This window comes from Ranitomeya variabilis, chromosome 6 (genome assembly GCF_051348905.1).
Source record: "Ranitomeya variabilis isolate aRanVar5 chromosome 6, aRanVar5.hap1, whole genome shotgun sequence".
In the NCBI taxonomy this organism is placed as follows: Eukaryota; Metazoa; Chordata; class Amphibia; order Anura; family Dendrobatidae; genus Ranitomeya; species Ranitomeya variabilis.
Genome location: NC_135237.1, coordinates 272,008,234 through 272,019,864, shown reverse-complemented (window position 1 = coordinate 272,019,864; position 11,631 = coordinate 272,008,234). Strand labels below are relative to the sequence as shown.

At 43.5% G+C, this 11,631-nt stretch overlaps 1 protein-coding gene across 7 annotated transcripts in view; it reads right to left on the bottom strand.

Annotated features, from left to right (window-relative positions):
• LOC143782312 (uncharacterized) overlaps positions 1–11,631 on the bottom strand; it is a 261,375-nt gene that overhangs the window by 208,093 nt on the left and 41,651 nt on the right. For all 7 annotated transcript variants that reach the window (XM_077269634.1, XM_077269639.1, XM_077269636.1 and 4 more), the window contains one exon: positions 897–941. In XM_077269634.1, coding sequence (XP_077125749.1) covers positions 897–941 — 45 coding nt within the window. The remainder of the gene's footprint in view (positions 1–896; positions 942–11,631) is intronic.

The window sequence follows — 11,631 nt, the reverse complement described above, 5'->3', positions numbered from 1 at the left end:
TTTTTGCATTTTTTTCTACATCAGTAGCTGCATTTTATTTTTGGCATCTTGCTTTTTTTCTTTAGTGTTGACGATACATGTTAAATTTCAGTGAAGTGTCATAGCCTGGCTGTTCTAGTAAAAGATAAACCAATTATGTGTACTTTTTGTTAATTTACATTATTTTCATATAGAAAGTGTTTTTAGTTGCAAAACAGTTATTTTTTTATAGCCTTCTTTTAGCTTTTTATATTTTTACAAATAGTAGCGGTTCTTAAAAAAAAGTATTGAACACATACAGTACATGTATAGTATGTTGCAACCGTAAAGAGGTAGTCTGAAATCCAAATTAATTTTCATTCTAAATCTTTATCTAGTTAATGCTGTAAACTAAACTATTTTCTAATATACTTAAATTAAAAATTCTTTAACTACACCATATAGTTGCTTTTCTTTTTTGCTACTTCCTTTTTGATGACGCCTCACTTGAGAATTGGAGTGCATACTCACACGAAGCGTCATCAGGGAAGCAAAGGATGCGGTCCCTACAGAAGCCTTTGCAGCCTCCTTGAAACGAAGAGCCATCACAGTGACCATCACCTCAGGTCTGGGCTAGTCTCTGCACGATGTACACGGAGTACAGTGATGGCGACCTCTCTCGCCAGCTCAGATCAGCAATAAGGAGCAGGCAATAGAGCGCACTGCCATTGTGGTGTTCAAATACCTGGCATGCAGAGACCAGTGACATCACTTGTGGGGCCCAATGGGTTTCCTTTATTGTCACATGACAAATATCACAGATTTTGGCTGGTTTATGCTACTTGAGAAATGGCAATTGTAATGTAGAATTTGAAGTGAAGATGCTGAATTTACAGAAGCATCCTTTAACTAAAGGAAAATGTTAAATATCCGCATACCTGGTTGAACATTGCCTGCAGGGTTCACGTTCCTTACTGGTTGAGCTTAAAAAGAACAAAAACACATATTGTGATCAGAAGAAATTTCTTAATGAAAGCACTTTTCCTACATTTAGTGTATATTACATTCTAAAGAATGCAACTCAGAGGGTTATTTGGGATTTAAGCACTCATGGAATTTCTTTAGGACAGGAAATCAGTGCTTGATAGTTTTGGGGTCCGATTCCCGCTAATCAGAATAGAGGGGTTTGCAGGGTTCATGGCGCTAAGCTGCAGTATAAGGCACAGCCACCAGGATAGACCAGACACTAGGCCTATATGAACAATGACACGGGCTAAAGATCCAGAAAACCTTTTAAACATAAGAGCACGTCATAACAGAGCTGTTATTGCACATTATGTGAAAAACAAGCAATATCAATAGGCCATGCCGTCAAGGTTCCACTCTTGAAGGGTTTAATTGCACCTGACAACAATTCTACTAGTCCTGTCTAGTAAAATTAACTATTAAAAAACCCTGAAGGAAGCCCGAGTGATCTGTTATAAGTAATGGAATTTTCAGGTTCCTTGGGGAATGGCCAAGAAAGTGAAAAAAAAAAAAAAAATGTACAATGCGTAAGCCACAGCACCCGTAAAAATATGGGCTAGATCAGTGTTCCCCAACTCCGGTCCTCAAAAGCCACCAACAGGTCATGTTTTCAGGATTTCCTTAGTATTGTACAGGTGATAATTGCATTACCTGGAAAGGCAAGAATTCCAGCACCTGTGCAATACTAAGGGTACCGTCACACAGTGAAATTTCCATCGCTACGACGGTACGATTCGTGACGTTCTAGCGATATCATTACGATATCGCAGTGTCTGACACGCAGCAGCGATCAGGGACCCTGCTGAGAATCGTACGTCGTAGCAGGTCGTTTGGAACTTTCTTTCGTCGCTTGATCACCCGCTGACATCGCTGGATCGTTGTGTGTGACAGCGATCCAGCGATGTGTTCGCTTGTAACCAGGGTAAACATCGGGTAACTAAGCGCAGGGCCGCGCTTAGTAACCCGATGTTTACCCTGGTTACAAGCGTAAACGTAAAAAAAACAAACAGTACATACTCACATTCCGGTGTCTGTCCTCCGGCGTCTCGGCTTCTCTGCACTGTGTGAGCGCCTGCCGGCCGGAAAGCGAGCACAGCGGTGACGTCTGACGTCACCGCTCTGCTTTCCGGCTATGGCGCTTACACAGTGGAGAGAAGCAGAACGCCGGGGACAGACACCGGAATCTAAGTATGTACTGTTTTTTTTTTTTTACGTTAACGCTGGTAACCAGGGTAAACATCGGGTTACTAAGCGCGGCCCTGCGCTTAGTAACCCGATGTTTACCCTGGTTACCCGGGGACTTCGGCATCGCTCCAGCGCCGTGATTGCAAAGTGTGACCACAGTCTACGACGCTGGAGCGATATTCATACGACGCTGCGACGTCACGAATCGTGCCGTCGCAGCGATGGAAATTTCACTGTGTGACGGTACCCTAAGGAAATCCTGAAAACATGACCTTTGGTGGCTCTTGAGGACCGGAGTTGGGGAGCACTGGACTAGATGAACGATAACCATCAGATGTAACTGAATATAAAATAAGGGCACCACCAAATCAGATCGGGATCAACCTAGCACACACCTAGCAATACCAAAAGCATGAGAAAAAAAGAGTATACAAATGCACAGGGATCACCTATAAAACGTACACTTTTTTACGTTGACTTGAAAAGACAAAAAAAAAACAACACAGACAGACAATTATAAAAACAATTAAAGCCAATAGACTATATGCACAAGTTAGGCATGCCAACAATAAGATTAAGTTAAAAATGTTTAATTTTTACCATGGATAATAAGAAAAGCACCCTGTAAGCTATCACAAACTTTGTGTGGTCATGCTCGACTGTTAGGGAACATGGCGAGGCTCAAAAGAGAAGAAGTACTATTTACCGTTTGGGACGAAGGGTTTACTTATTGTGGGTGTCATTTTCACAGCTCCAAAGAAAAAGCAAAAATACTCAAAAACTGCCCTCATTTTGTAAATTACTATCAGAGAATCTGCAGGTATAACTATTTTGACCCCACTGTCATTTTCCAGAAATTAGTGAATAGTAGATATTACAAAGTGAACATTGCAAATATGCCATTTCAGTGAATAATACATCGTGCCCAGCTTGTTAAACAGGATTTCCAGACTCCCCAATTGAAGATTGATCTAAATATGAGATTGCTGGGGGTTTGATACCACCCATCGATCATTTGACATCTGCTCCGACAGCAGACAGAGCTGAAGTAAAGACAAAATACATTAGAACCATGCATTGCTTAGAGTAACTGCAGCACATTCAATTCAATGGGAGAAAGCGCAGTATTTTCTGCGGCCAGTAAAGTACAGAGCGGTTGTATTCCTCCCCTATATTGCTTAAATTTGCATGCTTTATAAGTACTAGGCTAGGGTCCCTTCAAAGAAAGGTACGCCTTGTCATAGCTGATGCGCTCTCATGAATTGGCCTCTTTGTATGCTAAGGATCTTCAATTTTTCTAAGTACCGTATATACTCGAGTATAAGCCGAGATTTTCAGCCCAAATTTTTGGGCTGAAATTGCCCCTCTCGGCTTATACTCGAGTCATGGTCGGCCGCGGGGTCGGTGGGTGAGGGGGAGAGAGGACTATCGCATACTCACCAGCTCCTGGTGCTCCTAACGCTGTCCCAGCCTGTCCCATGGTCTCCCGCGCTACAGCTCTTCCTCTATTCAGCGGTCACGTGGTACCGCTCATTAAAGTAATGAATATAGACTCCGCTCACATAGGGGAGGAGCCGCATATTCATTACTGTAATGAGCGGTACCAGTGACCGCTCATTACAGGAAGAAGCTGCGGTACTATGAGACAGGCAGGGACAGCGTCAGGAGTGCCAGGAGCAGGTGAGTATTTCATATTCACCTGTCCGCGTTCCATCCGCCGGGCACCGCTCAATCTTCCCGTTCTCTTGCTATGACTGTGCAGGTCAGAGGGCGCGATGACGTATGAGTGTGCGCTCCACCCTCTGCCTGAACAGTCAGTGCGGAGAGACGGGACGCTGAGGAGCAGCGGGCGGCGACGAGAGGTATGTCATTTTTTTATTATTGCAGCATTATATGGGGCATCTATGGGGTCATAAAGAACTACATGGAGCATTATATGGGGCATCTATTGGGCCATAAAGAACTGCATGGAACATTATATGGGGCATCTATGGGGCCATAACTGCATGGAGCATCTATGGGGCCATAAAGAACTGCATGGAGCATTATATGGGGAATCTATGGGGCCATAACTGCATGGAGCATTATATGGGGCATCTATGGGGCCATAACTGCATGGAGCATTATATGGGGCATCTATGGGGCCATAACTGCATGGAGCATTATATGGGGCATCTATGGGGCCATAACTGCATGGAGCATTATATGGGGCCATAACTGCATGGAGCATTATATGGGGCATCTATGGGGCCATAACTGCATGGAGCATTATATGGAGCATCTATGGGGCCATAAAGAACTGCATGGAGCATTATATGGGGCTCCTGATTCAATATGGATATTCAAAAACACTTAACCTACTGAGGTCTCAATTAATTTTACTTTTTTTGGTATCTATTTTTATTTTTGACATTTACCGGTAGCTACTGCATTTTCCACCCTAGGCTTATACTCGAGTCAATAAGATTTCCCAGTTTTTGTTGCAAAATTAGGGGGGTCGGTTTATACTCGGGTCGGCTTATACTCGAGTATATATGGTATATTCTTTATAGCAGTAATGCAGTTTAAATGTAATATATTTAATGTTTAGATACATCTTAGCACTTGCAGTGTGCTGCTCTAGTCTTATTTGCATAGTATGAAGTCATAGCAGATTGCACCTGTTAACACTTGCTGGTCAGTTTTTTTTGTAATACAAGGTGGAGGTTTTGCCTGTCATTTTCTGACTGAGCACTACTCCCATCAGCCCAAGACTGTTTTTAATTAGCACTGGATCCTACCTGTCCTTTAACTCCTTCATGACTTCTAGGTACATCCAAGGCTGTGCCCTGGCATCGCACACGGGATCAGGCGTTGAGCCCGCAATTTTTTTTTGGCACACGACAGCTAATTTGAGCAGCTGTCATGTGCCCCTAGCAGCCGCGGGTGGAATTGCGATCCACCCGCAGCTGTTAACATGTTAAATGCCGCAGTCAGTACATAGGCGCACCTGGTCACATGATCGCCAATGGGTTGGAATGACAACCCAGAATCCGTAGGAGACCCCTGTGGTTGTCATTGCTGAACACCAGCCACAGGTCGGCGCTCATACCAGATCAATTCTGCTTCACATAGTACGGCTGCAACCCTGCTATGTGTAGCACAAGTGATCAGATGATCACAGCTTCAAGTTTTTTAAGGAGACTATTGAAGCTAGTGAAAAGTATAAAAAATAAAATAAAAAAATGTAAAAAGTAAAAAATATAAAAAGTTTATTTATTATGCTTTGCTTATATAGCGCTATCATATTCCGCAGTGCTTTATAGCTTTATATACATCATCATCGCTGTCCCCAATGGGGCTCACAATCTATATTCCTTATCAATATGTCTTGATTGTGGGAGGAAACCCATGCAAACATGAGGAGAACATCCAAATTCCTTGCAGATGTTGTCCTTGGTGGGATTGAACCCAGGATCCCAGCGCTGCAAGGCTGCAGAGTTAACCGCTGAGCCACCACTTTTCCCCATTCAAAATAAAAGGAAAATATATATAAAAGACATTCGGCATCGCCCGATCAAAATATACAAGATTAATCCGATGGGTAACAGCGCAACGAGAAAATAAATAAATAAATAGAAAAAATAAATAAATAGGAAAAAAAAAAAAAAAAGAATATTTTTTTTGGTCGCCGCAACATTGCAATAAAATCAAATGATGGGCGATCAAAACTTTGCATCTATCCGAAAATGGCACAAAAAAACGGCAGCTCGGAGAGCAAAAAAAAAAAAAAAAAAAAGGCCCTCATCCGGCCCGAAAATTGGAGAAGCTACTTTTTTTTTCTCCTCCACTTAAATAAAAACAAACCATACATGTTTGATATCTGTGAGCTCGTAATAACCTGGAGAATCATAATAGCAGGTCAGTTTCAGCATTTAGTGAACTTAGTGAAAAAAAAACTGTGGAATTGCACTTTTTTGCAATTTCACTGCACTTTAACCCCTTTCTGCCATTGAACGTACTATTCCGTCCATGTGGGGTGGGCCCTACTTCCCAAGGCCGGAATAGTACGTCCAGCCGCGCTCACGGGGGGAGCGCGGTCGAGTGTCAGCTATCGCAGCTGACATCCGGCACTATGTGCCAGGAGCGGTCACGGACCGCCCCCGGCCCTTTAACCCCTGGCACACTGCGATCAAACATGATCGCAGTGTTCAGGCGGTACAGGGAAGCATCGCTCCCTGCGGGCTTCCCTGAGAAGATCGGTACAAGGCGATGTGCTCACCTTGTACCGAACGTCTCCTCCCTGCAAGCCCCGGATCCAAAATGGCCGCGGGGCTGCATCCGGGTCCTGCAGGGAGGTGGCTTCACAGTGCCTGCTCAGAGCAGGCGCCGGGAAGCCTCCAGCAGTGCACGTCAGATCGCTGATCTGACACCGTGCACAGCAAAGTGTCAGATCAGCGATCTATCACTTTACTGTGATGTCTCCCCCTGGGGCAAAGTAAAAAAAAAAAAAAAAAAAAAAAAAATATTGTTCCAATAAATACATTCCTTTATCTAAATTTAAAAAAAAAATAAAAGTACACATTTAGTATCGCCACTTCAGTAACGACCCGACCTATAAAACCGTCCCACTAGTTAACCCCTTCAGTGAAGACCGTAAAAAAAGAAGAAAAAAACCCAAAAAACAACGCTTTATTTTCATAACGCCGAACAAAAAGTGGAATAGCACACGATCAAAAAGACGGATATAAATAACCATGCTACCGCTGAAAATGTCCCGCAAAAAACGAGCTGCCATACAGCATCATCAGCGAAAAAATAAAGTTATAGTCCTCAGAATAAAGCGATGCAAAAAATAATTATTTTTTCTATAAAATAGGTTTTATCGTATAAAAGCGCAAAAACATTTAAAAAATGATATAAATGAGGTATCGCTGTAATCGTACTGACCGGAAGAATAAAAACCAACTCGTCCCGCAAAAAACAAGACCTCACATGACTCTGTGGACCAAAATATGGAAAAATTATAGCTCTCAAAATGTGGTAACCAAAAAAAATATTTTTTTGCAATAAAAAGCGTCTTTTAGTGTGCGACGGCTGCCAATCAAAAATCCGTTAGAAAACCCGCTCTAAATAGTAAATCAAACCCCCCTTCATTACCCCCTCAGTTAGGGAAAAATTTAAAAATGTGTTTATTTCCATTTGGGGGCTAATGTTGGGGGCTAATGTTGGGGGCTAATGTTGGGGTTTGGATTACATTTACTGTTGGGAATAGGGTTGGGATTAGGGTTAGGGGTGTGTCAGGGTTAGGGGTGTGGTTAGGGTTACCATTGAGATTAGGCTTAGGGGAGTGTTTGGATTACGGTTTCAGTTATAATTGGGGTGTTTCCACTGATTAGGCACATCAGGGGCTGTCCAAACGCGACATGGCGTCCGATCTCAATTCCAGCTAATTCTGCCTTGAAAAGTTAAACAGTGCTCCTTCCCTTCAAAGGCTCTCCCGTGCACCAAAACAGGGGTTTACCCCAACATATGGGGTATCAGCGTACTCGGGACACATTGGACACCAACTTTTGGGGTCCAATTTCTCCCGTTACCCATGGGAAAATACAAAACTGGGAGCTAAAAAATCATTTGTGTGGAAAAAAAAAAAAGATTTTTTATTTTCACGGCTCTGCGTTATAAACTGTATTGAAACACTTGGGGGTTCAAAGTTCTCACAACACATCTAGATAAGTTCCTTTGGGGGTCTAGTTTCTAATATGGGGTCACTTATGGTGGGTTTCTACTGTTTAGTTACATCAGGGGCTCTGCAAATGCAACGTGACGCCTGCACACCAATCCATCTAAGTCTGCATTCCAAATGGCGCTCCTTCCCTTCCGAGCTCTGCCATGCGCCCAAACGGTGGTACCCCCACATATTGGGTATCAACGTACTCAGGACAAATTGGGCAACAACTTTTGGGGTTCAATTTACACTGTTGCCCTACTAGGGGCTAAAAAATAATTTTTGTGGGAAAAAAAAAAAAATTATTTTCACGGCTCTGCGTTATAAACTGTAGTGAAACACTTGGGGGTTCAAAGCTCTCACAACACATCTAGATGAGTTCCTTAGGGGGTCTACTTTCCAAAATGGTGTCACTTGTGGGGGGTCTCAATGTTTAGGCACATCAGTGGCTCTCCAAATGCAACATGGCGTCCCATCTCAATTCCAGTCAATTTTGCATTGAAAAGTCAAATGGCGCTCCTTCCCTTCCGAGCTCTGCCATGCGCCCAAACAGTAGTTTACCCCCACATATGAGGTATCAGCGTATCCAGGACAAATTGGACAACTTTTGGGGTCCAATTTCTTCTCTTACCCTTGGGAAAATAAAAAATTGGGGGCGAAAAAATAATTTTTGTGAAAAAAATATTTTTTATTTTTACGGCTCTGCGTTATAAACTTCTGTAAAGCACTTGGTGGGTCAAAGTGCTCACCACACATCTAGATAAGTTCATTTGGGGGTCTACTTTCTAAAATGGTGTCACTTGTGGGTGGTTTCAATGTTTAGGCACATTAGGGGCTCTCCAAACGCAACATGGCGTGGTGAAAAGTCAAATGGCGCTCCTTTGCTTCCGAGCTATGCCATGCGCCCAAACAGTGGTTTACCCCCACATATGGGGTATCGGCGTACTCAGGACAAATTGTACAACAACTTTTGGAGTCCATTTTCTCCTGTTACCCTTGGTAAAATAAAACAAATTGGAGCTGAAGTAATTTTTTTGTGTAAAAAAGTTAAATGTTCATTTTTATTTAAACATTCCAAAAATTCCTGTGAAACACCTGAAGGGTTAATAATCTTCTTGAATGTGGTTTTGTGCACCTTTTTAACTGTTTTTAAATTGTGCTTCCAATAAAGTTATTCCTTTTGATATATTGGATATAACTTCCAATAAAGTTAATCCTTTTGATATACATCATTGGTGGTGTGCAAATAATTTCTAGTGGCTTCTTTTTCTGGTTGTTCTGATATTGTTTTAGCCACTTGTGTTCGCACCCCCATTGCCCTTGTATAAGTGCTTGATATAAGAGTGCGCCAGCTTTGTCTGATATATTTGATTTTGTGCACCTTGAGGGGTGCAGGTATTAGAATGGTGTCACACTTGGGTATTTTCTATCATATAGACCCCTCAAAATGACTTCAAATGAGATGTGGTCCCTAAAAAAAAAATGGTGTTGTAAAAATGAGAAATTGCTGGTCAACTTTTAACCCTTATAACTCCGTCACAAAAAAAAAAATTTTGGTCCCAAAATTGTGCTGATGTAAAGTAGACATGTGGGAAATGTTACTTATTAAGTATTTTGTGTGACATATCTCTGTGATTTAATTGTATAAAAATTCAAAGTTTAAAAATTGCGAAACTTTCAAAATTTTCGCCAAATTTCCGTTTTTTCATTAATAAACGCAGGTAATATCAAAGAAATTTTATCACTATCATGAAGTACAATATGTCACGAGAAAATAATGTCAGAATCGCCGGGATCCGTTGAAGCGTTCCAGAGTTATAACCTCATAAAGGGACAGTGGTCAGAATTGTAAAAATTGGCACGGTCATTAACGTGCAAACCACCCTTGGAGGTAAAGGGGTCAAAATGTTTTCCAGTATACGATACGTAGAAACCAATGGTGGCATTCAAAAGTACAACCCATCCCGCAAAAAACAAGCCCTCGCACAGCCATATTGACAAAAAAGTGTGGTGGTGGTGGTGGGGGGGGGGGGGGAAGAGTCATGACTGGGAAGAAGGAGAGCAAAAAATGGAAACACAGAAGCTGAAAATACCAAGGCCATGAAGGGGATAAGTTTGTAGGCTTTTGGCCCAGGAGAGGCATATTTGATAATTACTAAGTTAGGTTCCCATCAAAGAAAAGTACGCCTTTTGGCGGCTGATGGGCTCTCATGAATTGGCCATTTTATGCACAAAGTATTTGCTAAATAACAGTACCGCAGTTCAAATTTCATAGATTCAATGTTTGTGCCTTAGCGCTTACAGAGGCCTGCTGTATTTTTGATTATGTGTATATCTACCGTATTTTCCGGCGTATAAGACGACTGGGCGTATAAGACGACCCCCCAACTTTTCCAGTTAAAATGTAAAATCTTCTTAAAAGTCGGGGGTCTTCTTATAAACCGTGTCGTCTTATAGGGCCGGTGACTTTTGTGCCTTTTAGGGGGGGGGAGTGGGCCTGATGACGACGAGGGGGCGTCTCACAGGAAAGTGAGTATCCCCCATTACCTCATTGTATCGCTGCAGCGTGGGGTCTCTGCTGGGAGCGGCGGCTGCTGCTCCTCATTGTGCCGCGTGGGTGCTGTGGGGCGGCGGCTCCTCTTCTTCAGTGTGTGGCCTCTGTGCTGCTGGGCGGCGGCTTATCTTCAGGCAGTCGGGGCTCCTCCGGTATCTCCTTAAAGCCCGGAGGCCCTGCCGGCAACTCCATCGGTGCAATGCAGTGGCCTCCGGGAACATGGCCGCTGCTCAGATTCAGATCTCGTCCCAAGATCTCGGGAGACGAGATCTAAATCTGAGCAGCGGCCATTTTCCCGGAGACAGCTCCATTGCTGCTATGCGGTGACCTCCGGGAAAATGGCCGCTGGGGGCGGCGCATGCTCAGATTCAGATCTGAATCTGAGCAGCGGCCATGTTCCCGGAGGCCACTGCATTGCACCGATGGAGTTGCCGGCAGGGCCTCTGGGCTTTAAGGAGATACCGGAGGAGCCCCGACTGCCTGAAGATAAGCCGCCGCCCAGCAGCACAGAGGCCCCACACTGAAGAAGAGGAGCCGCCGCCCCACAGCACAGCCGCCGCCGCTCCCAGCAGAGACCCCACGCTGCAGTGATACAATGAGGTAATGGGGGATACTCACTTTCCTGTGAGACGCCCCCTCGTCGTCATCAGGCCCACTCCCCCCCCACTCACCATATACACCCGGCAAGGCGATACCCGGCGTATAAGACGACCCCCGACTTTTAAGAAGATTTTCAGGGGTTAAAAAGTCGTCTTATACGCCGGAAAATACGGTATATAATACTTGCATATAAATATTTTGTGACTTTTCATGCCAGTTTCTCCCAGCTAAGACAAAATGGGCGGGGGTGCTTGACACATTGGCTCATCCAATTGATGATGAGCTGTTGCATTCCTTAAAAGGGTTTTTCCCACGAACAGAAGTTAATTTTAATCAACAGATCTTGGAATAATAATAAGTTCCACAAGTGCATGTGTTAAAAAAGGAGATTTTTGTGTACTCACCGTAAAATCTTTCTCTTAGCCTCTAATTGGGGGACACAGGACCATGGGTGTTATGCTGCTGTCCACTAGGAGGCGACACTATGCATAATCTGAAAAAGAATAACTGTGGCTCCTCCTGTGCAGTATACACCCCTGGACGGCATCAGCCTTCTCCAGTTTTGTGCCAAAGCAGTAGGAGGAACGTAACATGAATAACA